This window comes from Polypterus senegalus, chromosome 12, assembly GCF_016835505.1.
Source record: "Polypterus senegalus isolate Bchr_013 chromosome 12, ASM1683550v1, whole genome shotgun sequence".
Classification (NCBI taxonomy): Eukaryota; Metazoa; Chordata; class Cladistia; order Polypteriformes; family Polypteridae; genus Polypterus; species Polypterus senegalus.
In genome coordinates this window covers 5,033,123-5,058,897 of record NC_053165.1, presented here as the reverse complement: position 1 = coordinate 5,058,897, position 25,775 = coordinate 5,033,123, and the positions used below count along the sequence as shown (strand labels likewise).

At 42.3% G+C, this 25,775-nt stretch overlaps 2 protein-coding genes across 4 annotated transcripts in view; both read right to left on the bottom strand.

The window, feature by feature from the left end:
- LOC120541334 (cadherin-related family member 3-like) overlaps window positions 1-6,614 on the bottom strand; it is a 37,672-nt gene extending 31,058 nt beyond the window's left edge. Inside the window, exons 1-5 of one of the 2 annotated variants that reach the window (XM_039772856.1) lie at window positions 6,328-6,614; window positions 4,947-5,146; window positions 3,216-3,381; window positions 1,112-1,206; window positions 917-1,020 (exon numbers count right to left, since the gene is read on the bottom strand). In XM_039772856.1, coding sequence (XP_039628790.1) covers window positions 917-1,020; window positions 1,112-1,206; window positions 3,216-3,381; window positions 4,947-5,146; window positions 6,328-6,373 — 611 coding nt within the window. In that variant the 5' untranslated portion in view covers window positions 6,374-6,614. Of the gene's footprint in view, window positions 1-916; window positions 1,021-1,111; window positions 1,207-3,215; window positions 3,382-4,946; window positions 5,434-6,327 lie in introns of those variants that run through there. The other variant, XM_039772855.1, reaches the window with a different exon arrangement.
- A 2,994-nt stretch (window positions 6,615-9,608) lies between these two features.
- thoc7 (THO complex 7) lies at window positions 9,609-25,540 on the bottom strand. 2 transcript variants are annotated; one of them, XM_039771261.1, is made up of 8 exons: window positions 25,343-25,540; window positions 20,329-20,446; window positions 18,651-18,778; window positions 16,915-17,001; window positions 15,923-15,980; window positions 14,155-14,221; window positions 13,983-14,052; window positions 9,609-10,066 (listed from the first exon to the last, which is right to left on the bottom strand). In XM_039771261.1, exons 1-8 carry the CDS (start codon window positions 25,359-25,361, stop codon window positions 9,999-10,001), a joined length of 615 nt encoding a protein of 204 aa, XP_039627195.1. In that variant the 5' UTR covers window positions 25,362-25,540; the 3' UTR covers window positions 9,609-9,998. The 2 variants fall into 2 exon arrangements, with proteins under 2 accessions (XP_039627195.1, XP_039627194.1); XM_039771260.1 differs by lacking the exon at window positions 25,343-25,540 and adding an exon at window positions 24,854-25,157.
- Between the last annotated feature and the right edge of the window lie 235 nt (window positions 25,541-25,775).

Here is a 25,775-nt window from a genome sequence, read left to right as displayed (position 1 = left end):
AGCAGGAATGGGGAGCTACATGCCTGAGTGAATTGGTGGACAGGGCTATGTGTTTGGGTGCCAGCAGGCTGGGTGGGACTGTACAGTATGCTTGAGTGGCAGAAAGACTGGGCAGGACAGGATGTGTGAGTAGCAGCAGGCTTGGTGGGTTGAGATGTCTAAATAGAAACAGGCAGGGTAGGACTATATGATTGGGTGGAAGAAGGGTGGGTGGGGCTAGATCTTGGATTCAAAACCGTCTGGGTGGGGCTAATGAGTTTCAGCCCACTGGAAAGGAATAGAAGGATGAATTTGGCTAAGCCTTGAGGTGGCTTGACTAAGAGGGCAGAGGATTTTAAACAGTGTACGTGGGGGCTCCATGCAGCCTTTAGTGTTTGCCGTGGACGCATGCTGAAGAGCAGGATGGTGGGTAGCGGTTGATGACTGCTGATGCCCTGATGCTGACAATGTATCCATATTTTGCATTGAAATGGCCTTCTGTGCTCTTAGATAAGTGGAGCTGCAGTGCTGGTGTATGGAAGAGTGGCACAGCACAGACAATCACCACCTTATTCTCTAATGGCCACTTTAACACGACATACACATGCCACGAGTCACGTATTGGGAACGGAGCCGAGTTAGGAGAGCAGGATGTCATGGGGTGGCAAGGTGGGTGGTAGGGGGTTTTGATATGATGGAGAACACCAACATTAAATTCAAGGTTAAAGTAGGATGTGGTTATATAGCGCCCCTCCCATCCCCTCCACTCCACTCAGTTTGCCTTTGTCTTTAATGGTTACCCGATTTCCCAGAACACTTTGTGGTTTCCAGGCCCCTTCTGTCATTGCTAGGCAACTCCATTTTAATCGTGTACTACACCCATCTGGGCTGTCCATCTTGTCCTGAGAGAGACTAAAGGGCCAGCAGTCACATGTACCTTTTCGTAGCTCCTTCGTAGTCAAATGCCATCACCGTGAAGATCCCACCGGAACCATCAATCGAAAATCCCGTGTTTCCTGGGGAAATGCTGACTATGGTGAACTGCAGGCCAGGATAAAACAAAAAAACAAAAAAACATGTGAGTGGCATTAAGTGGCAAAAGTCCCCACAAGCCGGTGACATGTGATGGTACCTGGAGCTGGAGGTCAGTCACGTCTGGGTCCTGAGCTGCGACTTTATAGACGAGAGTGTTGTTCACAATGTCCTCTGGGAGGAACACCTCAGCATCTGTGACGGGGGGAGACAGCATTAGGACCTTTAAGGGGATCTTTTTATTGACTGGGAATTTTTAGACAAAGTTCATAAAAAAAATCAAGTGGAAAATAAGAAACTGATATATCCAGCTATGTTCCCGGCGGGCTTGTTTCAATGCAGGAAAGTGAGGAGTGCAGGACCGAAATCCAGCAGTGTAGTGGGGCACAAGACTTGAAGGAAAAGTATCTCCACCCTGGGGGACACCCCTAACTTTTATTTATTTATTAATTAGCTTGTGTTATTGATTACTAGTTTAGTGTCCCAAATTCACCTAAAAGGGGTTTTTGGGAGGAGAATTGGACCTCCAGGAGAAAAGTCTCCATAGACCCTGGCAGAACATGCACACTCCACACTGGCAGTGCCCAGTCAGGTTTGAACCCTGGAGCTGTGAGCCACCCTCAGTTGTTTAAGATGCGAGTCTTCACTTCCTTCAAATGCCCAACGTCGAGAGTCGAGATTCTTAAGAAATTAATCGGCGCCTCACACTTAGGAGTTCTCACGTTCTCCCGTTCAGCCCGTGGCCGAAGAACAAGCTGATCAAGTCAAGTGGAGGCTGCAGACATCTATGGAGACGCTGGCACTGCTGAGCTTTACAGAAATGCGACATCCAAACATTACTGAGAAGCCCGGCCTGGCATCGTCCCCCTGGTGCCTCAGACGGCTGTCACTTAACACTGAGAAATTCAGGCCGAGGTGCGTGTGAAATGACGCCCCCATCAGCAGCTCACTGGAGTAAAAGTAAATATAGCAACACATGGTTTTACGTATCATTTTGTTTGCGTCATTTCGTTTTTAGATTGGTGCAAACTGACAAGGTTTATTTTGGCTCACGTCTTATTGACTTTTTTTTGAGATGGGTCCAGCTGCAGGCCTCTGCAGATAATCGATTCAGGATCACCGCTGGACAGCCAATTGGATTGCAGGTTTTTGTCACGTGTTTACTCAGATAACTCCTCCCCCAAGCCTAATCTTAGCCATAGTGTAACCCGCTGTCATCAATGACGTGAATTCTAAAAGTGGAGCCCTGGAGGGCCGAGGCTACAAGAGGTTGGATTTTTTCACGTCACTGTTTGGAGACGTCACGTGGGTGCAGTTGTCACATGGTTGACGTCACTATTGCAGCGCCATTCCCAGCTTGTGTTACTGCTCGGTGGATACACAACTTTTAGTTAACGTCTCGATGAAGCAGAGTTAGATTCTAAATTCAAGGGGGCTCTGTCATTAGGTTTGTGGGTTTTGGTTTTTCGACTTCCTTTTGTTCCTGACATATGAGTCTCATCTTTAACCCTTCGATGCTCTGGCTACTGTGTCATCACTTTGACCCTTGTCTGGTTTGATCACGTCTTTCTTTCACATTCACCATCTCCTGGTTTATTTATTTACTAGCAAACCGTGCTTGCAGAAATTTCGCAAGAATAAAAGCATTAATGAAATGATGATGAGGGAGAGAAGAACATGACACGTTACAGTAAGAAAGGAGATTATTTTAATAAGTAATGACTTGTGAGGGGACTCGGTATTACAATAGTCACACGATTAGTATGGGATGTTATTATAGTCACTTACAACAGCGTGAATATTTACAATCCAAAGTGTAACATGAACTGGTTAACACAACATTTAGGATAAGAAGGGTGGAACGGTCAGCACACCTGAAGATTGGAAGGACCGGGAGAGGAGGAACCCTTGGAGTTTCAGCAGGGGTCTGCCACAGCCCACCTACAATGCTGCCAATTTTAAAATCAGCAGATTCCAATTTCCAGTTTAGTTCTTGCTGAATTTGTTAAGTGACCAGTAAGTCATCAGGGGTAAATGTAAAGCATAATTATTTAAAATGCCTCAAAACTGACAAAAGACCCTCAAATTAGTGGATGGGATTAGAGTGAGTTCAGTAGATTCAACAGCCCACGTCGAGCTAATTTGACATGGTAAAGCAATGTGGGCCTCCCCTTAGAATCGGACCCCCCAGTCTAGACAGATACCTTGTAGTGCCAGGGCCCCGGTAAAGAAGGGAGGCTCGTTCACATCGCTCAGCTCCACCGTGATGAACTGGGAGGCAGACCTCCCCTTGGAATCCTGCACCAGGATCTGCAACCTGTAGGTGGGAACAGCTTCAAAATCCAGAATGGGAGCGGAGGCGGTGATCACCTAGAAACAGAAACAGACATCAGCTTACACATTACGTTCATCCATCCATCCATCCCTTTTTTTTTTTTTAAAGCTGGTTTGCCCAGTTCAGGAGTATAGTGAGCTGGCACTTTTCCTGGACTGGACGCAAGCCCATCGTAGGACATGGCCAATGTAGACACCCATGTGGGACCAATTAGGAGTCACCATTTAATCGAACTTGAATATCTCTTAAGTGGAGAGGTGGCTCTGAGGCTAGGGATCTGCACTGGCAATCGGAAGGTAAATGCCAAAAGGGACTCTGGTCTGTTGGGCCCTTAACCTGCAATTGCTGAGTGCTTTGAGCAGTGAGAAAAGCGCTATAGAAATACAAAGAATTATTATTATTAAGAGGGCACTGAAGGGGAAAAGCACCACAGATACATGAGGGGAGCGTGCAGACTCCACACCGGCTGGTGTTCACACCTGGGAGGCTCGATTTGGAATGATTTATTACGGATGTATTTTCTATGTTTGTGTTAATCGGTTTAGTTCTGTGTCCTGTCCTCTTCAGGTAGAATTTCAGGGTCCGGGGCCACCTTGACATACAGTGGGAGGACCGCCCCTTCCTGTAATTCCCAGAATATCGTGGGAGGACCGCCCCCTTTCTGTAATTCCCAGCATACAGCGGGAGGACCGCCCCTTCCTGTAATTCCCAGCATATCGTGGGAGGACTGCCCCCTTTCTGAAATTCCCAGCATACAGCGGGAGGACCGCCCCTTCCTGTAATTCCCAGCATACAGCAGGAGGACCACTCCTTTCCTGTAATTCCCAGCATACACTGGGAGGACCGCCTCCTTCCTGTAATTCCCAGGCAGAGGGTCAGGCCATCCAGATCAGCACCAAGTCACTGAGTGTGAGAGCAGCTGAGAGTGTGTGTGTGTGTAAGAGATCGAGTGACTGTGTTAATATGTGAGACAGAAACAGAGAAAGTGAGTAAGTAAAGGAATACATGAAACAACAAGGGAGTGAAATGGTAAACAGATATATGAGCAAGCACACGGGTCACTCACAGAAAGACATGACAGATGGGTGAGACAGTGAAAGAGTTAATAAGTGAATGAGCGAGGAAGGAAGTGCATTAAGCAGTATGAAAGTCATAACAAAAAGGTACAAGAGTGAGACAGTGGAAGAGTGGATAAGTGAGATAGCGAACAAGGCACTGAGCAAGACAGAGTGAGCGAATAAATAAGCGTGTGAGTGAGTGAATGAGTGTGTGAGCAAGTTGGAAAACAAGTGAGAGAATAAACAAGGGAGACATAAACAGAAAGTGAGTGAATGAGACAAAGAGAAAGTGAGAGTGAATGAGCGTGTGAGTAAGAGAGTGTCCAAATGAGTCTCAGCCCCCACACCTCTATTCACACCGAGCCGCGCTGAGCAGGAACCCATCGTGGAAGAAAGGAGGATTGGCAAATGAAAGACGTTTCTTCATTTCTTACTAGATGGCTGCCCTCCCAGTTCAGATGCAAGTCACCTTCCACCCCTCGCCATGGACCACCCCACCATCTCTAGAACCACTAATAGGGCACCAACACACAGAACTTTACACTCCACTGGCTGGCAGCACTGGAAGCAATGAAGAACGGGTGGTATGCGGGGCTTGAATTGACGATGACAGGGTTTCCATTCAGAGTGGCGCCAACAGGCACTGAGACGTTGATGGAAGCCACCGATGTCCCACCAGGACAGTTCTCTGCGATGGTCTTGATTAGAGGGTCCACAGTTATGGTCAGGGCACTGAAGACATCTACAGGAAGAGGAGAGCAGGAAGATGATGTCACAGCAAAGGGGGAGTTTAGAGAGATGGACAAAAGAATCAGGATAAGAGACCTTGAAACAGCAGTCCTCCCAATCGGAAAAATCTCAGCAGTAACAGCTGGACCAGGACATGCAACTGAGCATTTTCCACAACAGGAAGTACTGACTTGTAAAGCATAACAAAAAAAAAATGTCCACTCCTTTTTTACCATTAAAAATAACCTGGACTACCAAAAGTATACGGTGTGACATTGACACAAACATGGCATATAGCAGGGCAGGGCCTTTGCTGACCTTCCTAGATAAAGCCTCACCCCAAGGCAGCCAGTCCCCAACTATCATATGCACACTTGAACCTAAGCAATCCCTAAAAATGGGAAGCAGGAAGAATTAAAATTACAAAACACAGAAATATCAAAATGCCTCACAAGGAGAGAGAAACCTGGGAGCTCTGAAATGTAGAGTCAAAAAAATATCCAAAGGGCAAAATAAATCTGTCTGTTATATAGCACCTTTCCCATCTCTCTGTCTACCTGCTGATTTTATAGTGCATTTCATCTGTGTCTGTTACTGTATGTAGCAGCTCTCCCTTCTCTATCTCCCACCTTGTCTATTACATAACGCGTTTCCCTTCTTTGCCAGTATCTGTCTCGATTCTAGAGTGCCTTTCCTATCTGTCTACCCACCTGTCTATTATAAAGTACCATTCATATCTATTGATTATATAATGTCTTTTCTATATCTGTTATATAGCACCTTTCCTATATCTCTATTATATTGTACCCTTCCTGTCAGTCAGTCAGTCATTCATTGTCCAACCTGCTATATCCTAGCACAGGGTCATAGGGATCTGCTGGATCCAATCCCAGCCAACACAGGGCGCAAGGCAGGAACAAACCCCGGGCAGGGCGCCAGCCTGTCTATGTACCTATCTATTATATAGTGCCTTTTATACCCATCTATTGAATGACACCTGTTCTATCTCTGTCTGTTATATAGTGTCTTTCATACCTATCTGTTAATACCTTTTTGCATTTTTTTTATAACGCCTTTTTCCGATCTGTCCATGTGTCTATTTGATTCACTTGGACTGTTCCTTCCCAACATGTACCTCCTCCTCTCGCCTGTTCCCAGCCTCTCATATCCCACTGACTGAATAGGAGGACTCACCGGAGGGCAGAGCCAGACAAATGACAGCGAGAAGCCGATTCCACATGGTGTCCCCGGACTCGGTCCGCCGTGGTCCAGGTTTGCCTGGGTGCGTTTGTTACTCTCTGGTTTCTAGGTGTTACGGGGGCACCTGCCCACACCACTTTGTGCTCTTCGGAGTGTCACACAGACGTTTCTCTACAGCGTCCTGGCTGGCAGTTTAGGTGTATTGAGTTTCATTGCCAAACAGGAATATCAAGTGAGATTGAGAATTGGCTGGTTTGAAGTTCCTTCTTTTTGAGGATACAGAAAAATGAGCTCCACATCAAGTGTTAACACCTCCCTCAGCCTTAAACCACCACATTCTCAAGATTAGGAAACGCTCAGGAAGAAGATCTTCTGTATAATAATGAACTTGGACTTCAATCCACAAAGAGATTACATTCATATCCCACCTCTGCCACCAACAGGGGTCACTGTAGTTCTAACAGATGGGGCACCCTTAACATGAATGAGTGACTCGCCAAGCGCACTCATTTCATACACATGAATGCTCTCATTTTGAGAGTCGACATCATCCTGCTACAACCATCCGGATTGCCTGCGATTCCCATAAAAGCAGAACACATTAAGGTCTTCTAAATGTCCATGTGGTGGTACATCAATATCACTCCGACAAGAGAGGCATCAACCACAAACCCAACCTGAGCACCAGAAGGCCAAACGGAACCCACAGAGGCACAGGGAGAACCGAGAAACTCCACACAGCTGATTTCTGGGCAGGTACTAGCGTCGAGATGTCTGGAGAACTTGGGTGGTCACACCAAATAACAGACCATTTAGTTACAGAAATTCAAAGAGTCATCCATGACACGCAACACAGGACTTTTACTGGAGACCACCGAGGAAAAAAAAAAAAATGACACATTGTCAAAAAATGCGGACCTGCGTAGGAAGACTGTGCCTCCTGTAAATCAAGTCCATGCAGCAGTTTGGATATGAAGCTCCTCAAATTACTTTTAACTAAGCAGCACAGTGCTGTGAGAAATTATTTGCCCCCTTCCTGATTTCTTCTACATATTTGTTACAACAAATGGCTTCAGGTCTTTAGACTAATATTAGATGAAGTGAACCAAAGGAAACACGGAACACCACTGCTAGGCGGACAATTAACATATCGGAGTAATAAAGTTAACCAGCACTTGTATTGCTCATGTGAAATCTTCACTGCTGTCTTTGTATTGTTGATTGGCGAAGTTCACAGCAAACTTTCTGGATTTCTCTGCACAATTTTTACTTGAAAATTCACCCATGCAGCCAGTTTAGACAAACTATTTTTTTCTCCTAGCGCCCCATGATGCTTTGCGAGGCCAGGGTGACCCCAATGAGCTGAAACGGCTGATGCTGTTTCTGTGGAGTGACCATCACTGATGGACTGAAGTGGACACAACACGTCTTGGCGGCTCACCAGCACGTCCGCCTTCACAGACGTCTGACAACTGCACGCCTTTCTCCATCAGTTCTCATGAACTTCTACAGCTACACTGCGGAGTCCATCCTCATCTTACAGGTGCCATCTGTGCAGGACATACAGGACAGGCAAAAAATCCGAAATAAAAAATCAAGAGCAAGGCAGGAGGAAAAAAAACAAAACAAAAACTGTGCTTTCATTAAAGACCACTAGAGGGGGATATAAACACACAGCAATGGATGTTGCTATTTATAAAGTGCAATAAATTTAAGGCGTCACAAGGACGGGGTATTAAAATGTCACCCAGCTTTAAAGATGGCTGTAGATTGTTCTAGACTGTGTCACAGACCCACTTAGCAGGGGGCTCTGACAGCTTGTTAATTTACACTACCAATGATACCCATCTTCAGTTTAGACCCAGAGAGGTCAGAAAAAGACCTTGGATCATAAATAGCGCTTTACAGAGAGGAGGGAGCCACTTCAACAACCAGCACCAACGTGCAGCATCCACCTGGCGCCAGTATGCTCACCACCCATGAGCTATTAGGTGGTGAAGAGACGAGAGAGACAGTCAGCCAACTTGGGATACAGTGCATCCAGAAAGTATTCACAGCGCATCACTTTTTCCACATTTTGTTATGCTACAGCCTTATTCCATAATGGATTAAATTCATTTTTTCCCACAATGACAACGTGAAAAAAGTTTACTTGAGGTTGTTGCAAATTTATTAAAAATAAAAAAACTGAGAAAGCACATGTACATAAGTATTGACAGCCTTTGTCATGAAGCTCCAAATTGAGCTCCGGTGCATCCTGTTTCTCCTGATCATCCTCGAGATGTTTCTGCAGCTTCATTGGAGTCCACCTGTGGTCAACTCAGTTGACTGGACATGATTTGAAAAGGCACACAGCTGTCTATAGAAGGTCCCACAGTTGACAGTTCATGTCAGAACACAAACCAAGCATGAAGTCAAAGGAATTGTCTGTAGACCTCCGAGACAGGATTGTCTCAAGGCACAAATCTGGGAAGGTTACAGAAAAATTTCTGCTGCTTTGAAGGTCCCAATGAGCACAGTGGCCTCCATCAGTGAAGTGACTCGCCTGTGGTCACGCAGTGTTAATAGCTGGGATCTGAACCCACAACCTCAGGGGTTGATATCTAAAGCCTTAACCACTACACCACATTACCTGCTTTAATATCGATCAGTTCAAATCAACTGATCCATATTACAAGAGGAAAAAATAGATCATCTTGCCTATTTAACAGTTATTTGTTCTTCAATACTGGCAATGTGATTAGTTAAGTGGGCTTTCAAAAATGGTTCAAGATTCGTCCATGTTGCTGTAGCTACAGGTCCCGTGTTTGGATCTTTGAGTGTGCTCCTCCATCTGTCCTCTCAGACTCGTACAGGTGCACAGTGGTGCCCATCCACGAAGGCTGTATCACATTCTGGCATGGCACAAATATGGCATAAGAGCGCAAAGCACTGCAGAGGGTGGTGAAGGCAGCAGAGAGTCTGCAAAATTCACCAAAGCGTCTTTCACAACGAATATACTGTGTTCACTGCTGACCTCCTGCACCAAATATTTTCCTGGAGATTTGCTGTGCGGCTGGTTTAGATGAAGGTTTTTTTTTCCCCCAGCGCCCCATGATGCTTTTCAAGGCCAGTGAGAGACCACAGTGCTGTAGCAGCCACGCATAGAGTCACATGTACAAATTGTAAGTGTGCCCCACCTCACATATTTTACATTGCATGTCTGATGTCTTCACTCTTTTCGAATTTGCACCCCATGTGTGTAAACGGAAAAAAACAACAAAACACTCGCAGGGGTAAATCAGCTTAGATTATTCTGGAAAATAACAAAAAATGAAACCATATGACAAAACCTGAAACGCACTGAAAATGGTTTAATTGACTACGGAATTTCAATAAAATTTCAAAAAGGACTGAGAATATAAATACAATGCCACATTTTTGAAAAGTGGCTTTTACAGAAGAGCAGGAGCTCGCTCTTCTATACTCTTTACTCTCGACCTGTCCGCAGCACACGCACAGGACTCTACAAATATAAGGGTCAGGCCTTCTTCAAAGCCGAGTTTACACAAAATCAAAAGTAGTAATAGAAACCTAAACCTTTCAGAACCACAAGCAATGTTACCAACTGTAGGTTTCTGAACAATTTGAAAGGTATGGCGTACAGTTACGAGTTCAGCTTGCTTTCACTGCCCACTTTCTGTTTCCATGTGGCTTTCTTGGGACTCCTCAACTTCTGAAAATTTCTCATCATCTGTAAAATAAAGGAAAAACAAATTTAAAACATGTTGAAATATAATAAGCATTTTGATATTTCTGATAGCATTTTGGGTGGGCGATGGGATGGTAGTGGTGGGCTCACTGCATTGAGGCATGTACAGTTCACTTCACGAAGTCTACGAAGGAGACGTTTTCCACAATTGAGATACGAGTGTCAAGGAATCGGAGAGGAACGCCGAGGTTTACTTCTGGTACCGTAAATCCCATATGGTTTCAAAATGTGCTCTCCTCAGTACCGGTATACCGCACAACCCTACTCTTAAAACAGCTTTACAAGATCTGGAGCGTCTTTTTAGCGATATATGGTAGCTCACACATGACGGCCAGAAGTTGATGAGCGGGGCCCTTCATTTGGTTTCTGCTGCAGTACTGGCCATTCTTCTACCTCCTGGTAGGTTTCTGAAGTTGTACTTTATTTCTATATCTACCGTATGTATGTACACTACCCCCCCACCACCACCACCATATGGTTTGTAGTTCATGTGGAGAGTTTCTGTGAAAGCTGTAACATCTGTCTTTCAATTTTTGAAAGCCGGTGTGCTATATAACAACACTCTGACGCGGACTCGCCTTATCTCCAGCTACCTGTTCCACACTTTTCACTTTGCTAGCCACAGCTCGCTCTTACTTAGGAACGTTTCTTGTTGTCCTTCCCTTTAACCAACATGCTTGCTGTCACTGTGCTTGTATCATTCTGTGTGCTGCTTTAACAAACTCTTTAATATCCACAAGTGGTAATGTTGGCAGAAAGTTCAACCAGAACCAGCTTCCTTCTTTTTCTCAATTGTTAGTAATGTGTGGGCTTTAATTTCTTGGAAAGCCCTCTTCCTATTTTTTGATTGAGAACATCTACTGTCATCAATGAAAGGAAGGCCGCCTGTGGAGAGAACAGAAACGTTCCTTCCTTTCCCAAAGTTTTGTCCCCACATGACGTTTAAATCTGGCCTGAGCCTCAATGAAGCTCTGTGAACCAAAATCTTTGTAAACAGTTTGAAAAGGACTGACTGACTAAATGAAAACAAGTTTTATTACTAATGCTTTTTGCTGTGGAGTTAACAGACTATTCTGACTTGCCAAACCAACTACTGAAATTGATAAAAGTCGCCTTTTAGCCTTCTTGTGATATCGAGAGCACAGCAAATCAAACACCGTTGAGTCTGTTAGGCACCTCACTTCACTCACCTTCACTACAGTGTCATGATGAACTAATTAAAGCTGATGCTACAATGTCCCTAGAACAGTGTTCTTCAACTGGAGTTCCACGGAACCGCCAAGGGTTCTGCCGAAAAAGTCCTAAATCTCCGGAAAATGCTGGGACAAAATGCAGCATTGTGGTTTTATGTGGTTATTAATCGTTCTTTAGTCCTTTAGTCAGTTGCTGTTTCTCTGTTCGTCTATGTCACTGCCCCATTCTCATCTGCCTGCTCCTCCATTCTTATCTGCGCCCCTCTCTCGCTCCCAAAGTTAAATGACAGCCAGAGTACAAGGACGTGAACTTTCACTGCTATAGGTGGCGGTTGTGCGGGGACAGCAGTTTGTGTGGTGTAATGGCAGTTAGGCTTGTCGTTTGCATTAGTTTTTGTAAATTATTGTTTTGATTTTGAACATGGACGATTTGTTAAGAATCGTAAATCAGAAGACGCCGCAGCACACGACGATACTCAGGTTCCAGAGCAGTTGATTGAAGCAGCAGCTGCTACCGTTAGCACTGCAACCGCTCAGCTGCATTTGCCGAAAAATGCTGCCAGCAATCCGCAACTCAAAGTTCGCCAGTACAATGACAGCTACTTAGCTCTGGGATTCACTTGGACCGGAGACCCTGACTGTCCTTCACCACTGGGTATTGTTTGTGGAGAAAAACTTGCCAGTAGTGCCATGGCGCCAGCTAAACTTAAGTGGCATTTAACAACTAGACATCTGGAGGTATCAGACAAAAACGCACAGTACTTTCAGAGGACATTGGCCTTGAATAAGAAGCAAACGGCTGCATTTGAGAAAAAGTTCAAGATAAGTAAGAAAGCTCAAGAAGCAAGTTATGCTGTGGCGGTGACTGTTGCTAAGAAAATGAAACCGCATAACGTCGCTGAAATGCTAATTTTACCGGAATGCCAAGAAATGGTGAGGATTATTTTTGGGGAGGATGCCGTATCAGAAATTAATAAGATTCCGCTTTCAGACAATACGATAAGTAGGAGTATTGCTGACATGTCCAGCAATACTGAGTGTAATGTTCTCTCAAAAATTAAAAGTCGTGGGTTCTTTGCAATTTAGGTCGACGAGAGCACAGACATCAGCGGTAAAGCACAGCGGCTTGCGTTTGTTCGCTTTATTGACAATGAAGTTATTATGGAAGACTTTTTGCTGCACAGAGTTGCCAGAAACAACAAAAGGACAAGATGTTTATGACGTTTAAAATTCACATTTGCAGTCTTGCGAGTTGACTTGGGAAAACCGTGTTGGCATTTGTATGGACGGTGCGCCTGCAATGACAGGAAATGTCAAAGGCTTTGTCTCGCTGGCACAACAACAGAATCCCAATATTATCGTCACTCATTGTTTTCTTCATAGAGAAGCAATGGTTGCTAAAACAATTGGACCTGAACTGAAGTCTGTACTGGACATGGTGGTGAAAATAGTTAATTACATGAAGATGAGACCACTAAAATGTCGTCAGTTTGCGAAAGTGTGGAAGAAGACCACGTCACTCTCATCCAGCATACAGACATATGATGATTGTCTCGGGGAAAGGTTTTGTGTCGTTTCTACGAACTTAGAGAAGAGATGCTAGTCTTCTGTTTGCAAGGAAAACTGAAGAACTTTGCAGAAGTTCTGGGCCATGAATATTTGGTGTTCTAAGCTAGCATATTTGGCTGACATATTTCACGAATTGAACTTCTTGAACAGTGGCATGCAAGGCAGGAACGAAAACATCTTGACGACAACGGACAGAAAAAATTGACAATTTGGAAGAAACGCGCAGGTGCAGGGAAAGTGGAAATGTTTCCTAGTGTTGCTGACAGAAACTATCAGGACATTTTGCCACTGATTTTGAATCACTTGGACACACTGTTGGCAGGTCTCAGCAAATACTTTCCGTCAATATCCATGGACCAGTACGACTGGGTTCGAAGCCCACTTGTAGAATTTGAACCGCCCAAAGGACAGTTCACCTTGTCAGAAGAGGAACAGCTTGCTAGTGTTGCAAGTGGCAGAACACGGAGGCTACAGCACTCAGTTAAACCAGGATGCATTCTGGATGCTGGTTGAAAAGGAGTACCCATCAATTGCTCAGAAAGCCCTGCGACTGTTGGTGCAATTTTCAACTTTTTACTTGTGCAAGTTTGGATTTTCAGCCTTAACCACAATTAAACACAAGAAGCGAGAACGACTGTTGTCAGTCGAAGAAGAACTTCGTATGTGTCTGTCTAAAACACGGCCCAGAATTCAACTTATCAGCAAAAATCATCAAGCACAAATTTCTCATTGAACTTTTGACTACTGCGATGTAATGGGAACTATAATAAAAGCACCATCTTAAATTTCTACTATAGATAATTGCGGATTTTAACTTTTATGTAACTTTTTAAAAAATTGTTGTTAGTAATGCTTGGTGAACTGAGAATAGGCCGAACATAAATTTTGAAAATAGTATGATTAAATATAAAAGTTAACGTTTCTGCTCATCTGGTTTATTACATGATATAGGACATATTGGTGGATAATTGTACAGAGTTCTGTGAGCAAGGTAACCATTCGCGCAGGGTTCCACTCCAGCGAAAAGGTTGAAACCACTGCCCTAGAAGATCCATTATATAACACAAATATGTACATACAATAAATCTATTGCATATTTTAAAATAAAATGAATAATTTCTCTTTTGTATACTTACTTTCCAGTGTTTGCTGAAGTTCATGGATGGTGCTCAATAGGACGTGAAACTGTTTCTTTCTCAATTCCAGCTAAGTACATAAAGACAAGAGGAAAACAGCAAATTGTTAAGTTCAAAATACATTTCATAAATCAGGCACAGGGAGACGGGCTACAGACGACATCTTGGGTACCTTTTCTTCTACGCTTTCTTTTATATGGCAGAGGCGCTGCAGTTCTTTGTCAAGAGCTTCAAGCTGTCTGCAAGGACAAAATACATTTTAAATTGGAAGAAGAAAAATCCACTTTCATTTTTTCAAGATGACTTTATTAATTGTTCTTCCAGAGTATTGCCATTTAGATAGACAGATAGACATAAAAAGGCACCGTATGATAGACAGATAAGCGTAGTTGGCAGCGATAGATAGATAGATAGATAGATAGATAGATAGATAGATAGATAGATAGATAGATAGATAGATAGATAGATAGATAGATAGATAGATAGATAGATAGATAGATAGATAGATAGATAGATGTGAAAGGCCCTATATAATAGACAGACAAATAGACAGATATTAATTTGTCCCGAGGGGGAAAAAAATTAGCTTTTTTTTTTTAAATAGTGCTGGGCAACGATTAAAATTTTGAATTGCGATTAATCGCAGACAATCACATTATGATGTGCAAAATTCAATAATGGACTCCAAGGTAGTGCATTTGGTTTGCAAACACTTTAAACACATTTTTAACAGCAGTATTCCTTCCCTTTATATAGTAGCAGTTAAAATATTAAAATAAGAATGTAATCAAATCAAACATAAACCCCAAGCTATTTGCCACTGCCAGGGTGTTAACGTTTTATTGACTTCGTTATAGAAAAACAAGTCACCCTCCGAGTCCAGAGCCACGATCATAACATCGTAACAGCAAGTTAACTTTTCTAAATCGGTTTTCTTTTTTATCTGAACATTTTCATTTACCAGGGAGCAGCAGAAGCAGTCGTATGTTCAGTAGCAACTCTTTGAGGGCTAATATTTTTTCCAAACAACTCAGTTTTCTGAAAAGCGTACAAAGCAATGGTTTCACACATAAATCAACATAAAACGTCTGTTGCTGCCCGTTTGTGGGCTCGACAGCCAGCAGGAATGCACGGTGGATTGGCTCCCTGGCTGTCTTTGTGAGACACAATATGGTTTGTACCTCCTGTCATCGTGAGTGTCTGTCCTCCCAGGCGAACGCTGCCTTACTGTGCCATGAAAAGCTCTCACTGAGATATGCTATTTAAAAAACAAACTAACAACGTGAAAATCTCAAGACACTATACACGCCTTTCCTTAAAAATGATTCTACACTCTACATTATATGTAATTCACACACACTTTTTCACTACATATATGTAGGTATCTACAGCAAGACCCTTTCACATCCAATGAGGCAGCTACTTATAAACTTATTACACCTAAGGGTGTGCTGGTAACACTCGACTGTATTTGTGATCCCCTAGCAGTGCCGGGAAGGTCAGAAAACTTGGACTCGGCACCAGATACTGTGATGTGTATGCTGTACAGTTTATAATTATACCAAAATTAACTGCCATTTACCATGAGAAGCTCTGACCGAGACATAATATTTAAAAGGCAAACTACAAAAGTGAAAGCCACGTGACACTAACACACCTTTCCTTTAAAATCACTCAATCTACACACGTACACACACCTACAATATATATCATATACACAGCTTCCACTACATATATGTAAGTATATACACAAGAACACTTGAAGAATTTCATGTAAAAATTAGGCCCTATGCTATAAAAACTGGTTTGAAGTATGAACATCTGATGCTCACAGAAAACTATCAGTAAAGATGCAGGAGAACATATTCTTGACGAGTAACTCCAATGTTAACTGTCACCAAAATGCACCAAGAATTTGGAAATAAAGCTGCATTACTTACTTGAGTGTCTCGTGCCGGTCTGGATGCTGCTGAATTACCTTTGCTAAAGCATCGTATTCTGTGGGAAACAAGATGAAGAAAATTAAGATGAGTTTGGACAAAGGGAAGCGAGGATGAAGTTACACATGCAAAAGAAAAGCATCTAAGAGTCAAATGTATTAAAAACAAGAATGGCCCACTCCTGTACGCTCTCAGTTTGTGTTTAACGTGTTCAAGTCCAACTCGCTAGTAAAGAAAACACTTCAAAATGTATCTGCAGAAAAAGGAAAGGCAGACTCCCCTACTACAGTATGTAACCGACAGGAGAACAAAGACTTTAGTAATGTACACCAACAGATCTAACACTAGAAAATGAAAGAGAATACATAAAAGTGTCAAGAAACTGTATTATTACTATCCATATACTAGAGCAACTGTCCATTCAAAGACATTACTTTTCCAATTTCTTTTTGGCCGAGCAGGATTTCTAACAAAGCCAGCCTGATGTAACACAGTAAGAAATGGACAACGTGTGAAAAATAAGACATGAAACTGTTGTGCACACTGAAAAGAACGCCAAGCAATTCCTTTTAATGAACCACCTAATGGGGTCTGTGACTGCAGAAGAGGGACGGACAGACGACTCAAAACAACGGTGATGGATTTCTTTGAAAGGAGAACATAAGGAGCTGTAAACATTAAAATGAAGAACAACATTACAGTCATGACTAAAGATGAAACAATTATCTATCTTATCTACATATGATACATTTTGTATTCCTATACTCCAATACTTTTTATTTCAGAAATGTAAATGACGAATGCTAATTTCAAACAATTAAATAAACGTGTAGGTTTTCCATACTAAAGCCAGTGATATTTACTATATGGCTGTCTGACTTGACATTTTAAACCAAAACACTAGAATGCTGTTACAAAAGTGCTACATAATGCTGTGTGATAGTATTAATCTTACGCATTACTAATCAAATCTTTAAGCAGGCAGCTCTTACCCTGCCTATTCTTCCGGATTCTCTTTGCTTGAAGAATTTCTCTTTTACACTCGGCTATTTTTTCATGGGCAGCCGATATACTTTGCTCTATAGAGTAGTGAACAAAAAAGAAATAAAGAGTTTTACAATGCAGAACATTATTTGTTACATATATAGAAGACAAACCTCGATTTTAATGATCAAATACGTAAGTCCGAGATTCCGACAATCAAAACATCACAATTTTAAGACAACTTGAGGGTAAACAAAAGTGGTCTCTGCAGTTGACCGTTTTTCACACGGTTTGGGGGAGGCAGCATTACATAAACTGGTGTCCACCTTCGATGGTTTTTAAATAATTAACGATTAGCCCAGAATGAGAATTAAGAAGGCTTTTATTGCTGCATTCGCCGTCACCGCTGTCCATTTTCTTGTGAAGGTTTGTCCCACGTGTTCCCTGGATGGAGTTATCATTGGCATTGTGGACACCAGATACGTAACACACACAGCGCAGTGTTCAAAAAAATACAAGAACAGGCTGTTCAAGAAAACCAGTCAGGCTCAAACTAATGTCTAGTTTTAAATGTAAATATACATTGAATAAAAATCTAAATTTCCCCTTGGGATTAATAATGCTAATCTAACGTATCCAAGATATGGTCAGTAAGATAATGACTACCTTTTGTTATGTAGCTATATTTTTGTTTGGAGTGGTATCAAATTTCACTCTTAAGAAACTTTCATCTGTGATCCTGTGTGTCTGTTGAGTGAATCTTTTAATATTATAAAAGAAACCTTTAAACTGGATGCGAGCTACTGCTTTAAAATAAATTCATCAAGATGAACAGATTGTTTTATTTGTTCTTCATGGCTCAGGTGGAGATCAAAACTCCACACAGTATTACATTCTACAGCTTAAGGACATCCACCTTTCCACGCTTGTACTTCACACAGCAATGGTGTTCTAACAGCCCAGTATCTCAGAAGGGCAAGTCTGGTGACCAGTAGCCCTGACCCGTGCTTAAGACGTTAAGCGTACTCAGCGACTCTTCAATGTCTGTTATTACCAGACACTTCCTAAACCATTACATCTTCTCTACCTCAGGGTTGAGGACCACTTTTTAACCAAAACAGTTTGGACAGCATCGGTACTATTTAACATGCGGCTGAATGTGATTGGTCAGTTTTGAACATGGCCACACTCTTAATTAGAATAGTGGAGTGCATGATTATGCCAAAAGGATTTTGTAAGCTTTTGATTTTTACTATAAACAATTTCTGATTTGCTTTCACTGTCTTTGTACAGGGTGTACTTTCACAACAAAGCTCAAAACAAATTCAGACATGACTTGTCTTGGTTTCATTTTTTAAATCACAAAAGGGGTGTGTAGGCTTTTAATATCCACTGTACTGTATAATCACAGGACAATCTGGTGGCAAGACTCTACCGTACAAGGAACTTTAATGGTAAATGGTGACTGAGCGGAGAGACATGCTGCAACCATCTGGAAAACGTCTCATTTACTTTATTAAGAAGTTTGTTTTAAACATTAATGTATCCATATTATCCACAATATCAGTGCTTTTACTAAAGGTTACATTTTCATTTTCAAATGTGTAAAATCCCCAGGCTTATCAAAAAAAGTGTGCTGTACAAAAAAAAAAAAAAAAAAAGATGAATTAAATTAATATTTAAAAACAAAAGTATACTGTCAATCTGAAAAAAATAAGACTATTAAGAACTTTATGTTCTTTACCAATATCTTTGTATATTTTTTCATAGTTCTCCATTTCCTTCAAGTTCATGTCATATACAAGCAGCGTCTTCCCCATTGAGAATTCACATTGTGTCAGACTTCCTAACATCCGCTGGTATTGTGTATATCTGAAATAATAAAAAGATACACACTGCTTATAGGAAACTGGATTTTTTTTTATTTATTTCAAACAAATCTGAAAACATTAACTGTTAAAAAAAAAATTAGTTTCTTATATGGATGTGAGCAACATTGGAGCACCAAAAGGAACTGCCCTGTCTCCTTTTAACTTCACTTTATACACTTCAGATTATAGATAGATGTGAAAGGCGCTATAGAGATAGATAGATGTAAAAGGCACTATATAGATAGATAGATGTGAAAGGTGCTATATAGATAGAGAGATAGATAGATGTGAAAGACACTATATAGATAGAGAGATAGATAGATAGATGTGAAAGGCACTATAGAGATAGAGAGATAGAGATAGCACCAACTCATGCCAATTGCAGGAACTCTCAGGTGATCCTGCACAGAAGACAGGAGTCAGGGGGAGAGCTTTGTTTCGTGGTGTAGAGAGAACTATCGGCAACATAACATCAGCAAACAGCTAAATTAAAGAACGGCTTACTGACTTTTGTCGCACTATCCAGTCAGAGTGTCCAATCACTATTCAGGGAGTGGATGTAGAGGTGCTGCACTCCTACAATTAGTTAGGGATCCACAATGACAAGTTGAAATGGTCTTATAACACAGAAGGACTAGTGGAGAGAGGGCAGAGCAGACTCTTTAGTCTTAGGAGACCTAATGGGGGTACGGACATCCTTCACATCGTCTACAACTCAGTGACGGCCCGTGTGGTGTGGTGTGCTGGGCTGGGAACATCATTTCAAGAGGGGCTCACCGAATCAGCAAACTAATTGAAAGATCAGGCTTAGTTACGGTGCACATTTTAGACTACCTAGAGGTCGTAGCAAAGGAGGGAATTAAAACAAAACTGAGTGCCATTATGAAAAATGCTGCACATCCTCTTTGTGACAAACACACTGAGGACTTTCAACCAAGGAATTATTGGGCAGAAGTCCGTCAAGAAACGCTACAGGGGCTCAATTATACAAACAGCAATACACCTGTATAGTGCCTCACTGTAATCATGAATGCCAAGTCAGAAGTTTTGTTTCTTTTTAATCATTCTGGTTTGTGTGCAAGTATATATTTATTTAAAGAGCCTCTGTAAAAAGCCACATTTCCGGAAATGACAAAGTTCTACAGTACATGGCCACAACACAGCAAAGTGTATAAAAGGTGAAGGGGTCCGAGTATGAGGCCATCTCAGGTTTCATCTTCTCAGCTGTCAATATTTCACACGGGCTGTAAACTTCCACCCTCTGGTTTAGTTTCTTTCCCTTTCCTCATGCCATATTCTCCCTTCACTATCCACCTTGTAGCATAACTGATGATGGTGCGGCATCTGAGACGTTTAGTTTTTCATTTTCTGTTTGAAACAAATTTAATTTATTCCAATACACGTAATGCGTCTCTAGTCACAATTTCTATAATATGCCTCAATCTGAGAATGATAAAAGAGCAGCCGGCACTTCAGAACTACAGGGTTCAATTCTGTAACAATTCCAACATTAAAATGTTGAGTACAATCAACAAAGGCTCCAGGACCTACCCTTCCTCTTGAGAGCCGGAATTACACCATTTGATGAAGCTCTTCATGAGAACATTAATCCTTCTGTCATCTCCTGCTCCGTCCCCATCAATAAGCAGCCTTTTCCTGATTACTTCATCTATTGAGAGAGAAAAAAAAACAGGATGGAGCGCAGTATAAAGTGACAAATACAAACAGATGGGATTTCATATTTCACATTGTAATTTACCAGTATGGATTTTTTAATTTGCCTGAGCTAAAGGAGACATTTAAATACAAATCACCCGAACAGATATTCAAATCTGAATCTGCTTCACACCTCAATGGCCATAGCTATTTATTTCAACTATGTCTTTTTTTTCTTTCCTTTTAAACCACAAGCAAAATCTCACAGTTAGTGGCTTATGTCTTAATCATTTCTCTATGGAATGCAGAAATACGCGCATCACAATCTAATCTTTTAGCGCACAAGAGTTACGTCAGTCTTTCGCTTCGTTTTATTGTTTCGTGACATTCGTATTCCCTCTGGTGCTGTGCTTAGTGCGGCCGTCTCCAGGGCTGCCCCTCTCACTTCTGACAAAAGCAGCTGGCAAAGGCACCAGCTTCCCAGGGTGGCAGAGTGGCACAGATCTGACGTGTTTGAGAACACACGTGGTGGTAGGTAGTGAACTACTTTGATAAAAGATTTTAAGCGATTATTGTAAGGATTTCTGACACAGCAGAGAAGAAGCAAGCAGCAAATGGGTTCATCAACTGCAACATGGCGGTATTTGTGCTTCATCCTCCAAACGTTCTGAATTTTTAGTACATTCAAAAAGTGGCAAAGTGTTGCAAATATGTAAGAATGTGTCTACACTCTTGAGCATGGGAAAGGCGCTATATAAATAAAATGTACTATTATATGATAATATCACTTCTCTTTGAGATGGGGCTTACTTAACAAGAGAACACGAAAACTCCAAGTCAAGTCAGCGGTCATACAGTCAGGTCCATGGAGGCGAGAGGCAGCAGGGAAAAGCCATAGTGCCACTTAACAGGAAACAAATTCAACTTATTCTTACTACAGTGGGGGAAATACGGATTTGATCCCCTGCTGAACTTGGAAGTTTGCTCACTTACAAACAAACAGTCTCCTAATGTTTAAGGTAGTTTCATTTTAATGGAAAGAGACAGCATGTCAACCAAAAATCCAGAAAACACACGTTACATAAAAGTCATTACCGTATAAACTCGCATATAAGTCGGATCTTGAAACCCGAAAAAAAAACGATTATAAAATCAGACCCCAACTTGTACGCCCGCTCAAAAATGCAACACTTCAATTTATTTATTTCTTTTCTTTAATCTTCTTGCCTTCTCCAATCTCACATCAGTTCCTCAGACACATCGAATTTTGTTGCAGCAGCGCAGCTACCGATTTCTTTCACCACTTCAACGACTTTTAATTTAAAACCAGCTTCATATTTTCTTCTGATCGAACGCTCCATCGTAGATAAGGGATGGTCTAACGATAAAGGAGTATGAGGGTAAGCGATACAAAAAAACAAAACAGTGAAAACGTCGCTTCAGAATAGTTCGGGTATTACCGTGAGCTCACGTAGGCACATAAGGCCATGTGTGCCGTGGTGACTCGCTCTGGCTGCCATTGGCATATCATAATCTCTTGGACCAATAGCGCGAGTCTTCTGCATTCGACTTATACGACCGACATTATAAAATAACGGAAATTACAGTATATGGTAAAAATCAAGCCCCTTCTTATCTGTGGGAGAACTTCAACGCAAGTATATACGGTAACTGATCTGCATGTCATTGGGTGAAATAAATATTTGATCCCCTACAACCCAGCCAGAATTCTGGCTCCCACAGATTACAATCAATCAATCACAGATCCTCCTGATCTCAGCTCATGACGTGTATAAAGCCCACCTGTCCACAGAATCAATGTCTTCCATTCCAACCTCTCCAGCACCGTGGGCAACAACAAAGAGCTGTCAAAGGACGTCAGGGACAAGGCTGGAATGGGCTACAAGAAGCTTGGTGAGAACGTGACAACTGTTGGTACGATTATTCGGAGATGGAAGAAATATAAAATGACCATGAATGGCCCTCGGTCTCGAGCTCCATGCAAGATCTTGCCTCATAGGGTGAGGATGATCAGGAGAAAGTGGAAGGTCAGCCCAAAACTACACACTTGTGAATGATCTGAAGGCAGTTGGGACCACCACAGTCCCCAAGAACACCACTGGTAACACACTACGCCGTCATGGATTGAAATCTTGCAGAGCCCGCAAGGTCACCCTGCTCAAGAAGGCACAGGTACAGGCCCGTCTTAAGAGAACCTCTGAATCATCACCTTTAAAATTAAACTACCATAAGAACTAGAGACTGTTCATTTCTTTGTATGTAAGCAAACTTACAAATTCAGCAGGGCATCAAATAGTTTTTCCCCCCACTCTAAGTGTACTTCTAGTGCACTATGCATCAATTACAAATACAGCTTAAAAATTAAATGCTGCATGCACAAAAAACATAAAATTTGCAACATAAAGAGAGAAACAACATGCAATATGCAGATATGTAAAACTGACATCCATACAAAGTAGGGCTGCATGGTAGAGCTGTGCCAGTGAAGTACCAAAAAACTCAAAACAGTACGTAAGAACAATTCAGGATATTCTTGTACCAGAAGTAAACGTCAGCCTCCACTCAAAAAATCTCCCTGACATGCAGTAGAGTATCCTGGGAAAGCCAGCTAAGGCGTACCGGAGACTTCACGAAACCACATGCTTCGACACAATCCAGACTTCAAGGGGACAACCCATAGCTTCAACACAATTGATACTTCACTGGGGGACAACTAACCCCCCAAGCACTTGCTTAGAGACCCACTCCATGTTATGAAGAGGGAAGTGGTGGGCAGTGCGCCCGTTATTTACTTCAGAACCGTTCTGGTACCGAGGTCCAAAAGCTGGGATCAATATCGAAATCAAAATTTTAGAACCAATCCAACACCACTACAAAGATTCACCAACACCGAGGATCGGTTCTGTTTTTTAACTTGGGATAATTTCAATCCAGACCCTCTCCTCTCTATCCAAAACTCTCGACTGTGCCGTCTCTAACCAAGTCTCTTCCTTCCTTCTGTAGAACAGACTGCTTGATCCGAATTAGCCAGGCTCTAACAGAGGCCTAACCTGCATGTCTTTGGACTGTGGGAGGAAACTGGAAATCGCATTGGTGACTCTAAATTGTCCCTTGTGTGTGTGTGTGTGTGAGCCTTGCCCGGGGTTTGCCTCCTGCCTTGTGCCCTATATTGGCTGGGATTGGCTCCAGCAGACTCCCGTGACTTTGTATTTAGGATATAATGGATGGATTGATTAAGAGAGACCATTCTACTTATTGTCATGCACACGTTACTGCTGGCTAAACCAACATGTCATCAGTCATCATCCTGTTTGATCTGTCTTCTGCCTTTGACACAGACAACCATCAGATGCTCTTTGCCACCCTTTCTGAGCCTAGCATCACTGGACTTGCCCTTGTGTGCCTTGTGTTCTGCCTCTTGGACTGATCCTACCATGTGTCTCTAATCCATAATTCCTTCAACTAGAGCTTGACAACTTTTGGGTTGTGAAGAATCGTGACTCAAGATTGTATTCAACAGGAAAGGGTTGTACGGTTTGAGAAGCGTCTCACAAAACTGCCACCGTCGGCAGTTTAAGCAACTGACATTGCTTCGGTATTACGATTCTCTAAGGGGTAGCAGCTCCCTCCTTGCTATTACTGTCAGTGGCGATTCTGCTAGGGGAACAAGAGACCACCAACCCCGATTGGACAGTTATAATAAATAAGTCTTGAAGACACTAGGACAGGGTCACGAGAAAAAATGTATTTTGCATGTTTTCCTTTAATCTTTCCTTCTATATTGTACTGTGATGTCTTGGACTTTATTGTCTTTCCTTGTGTCCAAAGCATTTCATTTTCTTATTATATTTTCCACTTCCCAGGTCTTACTCAATGTATGCAGAACCTCTGCATTGGCGATTTTTTTTTGTGTATGTAGAATGCCCCTCTAAGTCGACATGTCCAAAGCATTTATGATGCAAATAGGGAGTCAGATTTAAGCGTCCAAGACACACAACTGTAAAGGCATGCTGAGAAAACAAACTTTTAGAATCTAAAGCTTCACTTTTACATTTAACTGTGTGTTACAATCACCGTTTTGTTTTTTCGTTTATATAAACGCAGAACATGCTTGTTCTGTTCTAGTTGTTTAGCCATCTTTGTGGCTAAGTGGTAGTTAACCAGACTTCCACAAGTCCCGTGACACCCAAGTGCGATGTTTAGTTGAATATGTCGACCTCTCTAGTAAGTCGCTTTGGAATAAAGCGCCAGCCAAGTAAACAATTGTAAATGGTAGCCTTTATTCAAAAGTACTGTAACTGGAAGACGCAATATCTCTGAGAATGCGGACACATTTTATATGACATTTTCTATGAGGGGCACTGCCATCAACATGCAACAGAAACGGCGACAGCCTTACCTGAATACAAACTTCTGATAAAATCGGACACGTTCATTTGCCTTGACTTAAGCATACCTTTGAAATTCAGGTAACGAAATAAATCAAACCCACAGATTAGGGAGTACAAGATTCCGGCTTGCAGCTTCGAGTCCTTAACGTCTAAAAACCACGCGACTTGAAGAGGAATGGCATCATTCACGACCACACGACCCTCCATTCTCCGTCAATTTTCTGATCCCGTTTTCCTCCCTGAAAAGCAGAGGTTTCCAAGAAGGGCACAATCCCGGACGGGACACGTTTGTCAACCTTCACTTGCAAAAGCGAATTTAGCATGTCCATTCTCCGTAACGATACGAATATGGCCTGTTCGAGAACTGTGCCTTAGTTGTTTGGTTTTTTTTCGGCGTTTACAAGAATTCATTCAATCTGCACTGCAATCACGTAAAATCAACGGGCGACGGCTTATATTTTTACTCGTTCGGCGCCACACAACGTGGCTATGCTTACCATCGGTTACGGCCCCCATCGCCTGGCGTGTATGCAACTGCAACGGAGACTCTCAACTTAAGCAATGTAATAACCTAACGTGTTAAACAATAGAAGTAACTCTCAAAGTCGCTATTGGCTGTTGAGCGTCGTTCCCGGTAGTTACGCGACTGTCGTAACGCACCGCTACCTTAAGCTAGCGAAGAGCCGAAATGAAGACCGTTTCACACATACTAATGCGACTTATAACTTCTAGACTGTAACATTACCCAACACTAGAGCCAAGATGGCAACCAATCCGCCGCGTTCCCTACAGGTTGCACAAAATGTCTGCCATCCCAGTTACAGTTTCACTAAAACACTCGAGAAATGCTGTTAAAGAGGATCCAAAATGGCGGTTTACAGTCACGAGTACGGCGCCTGCGTGATGACGTCAGAAGAAGCTCGACGTAAT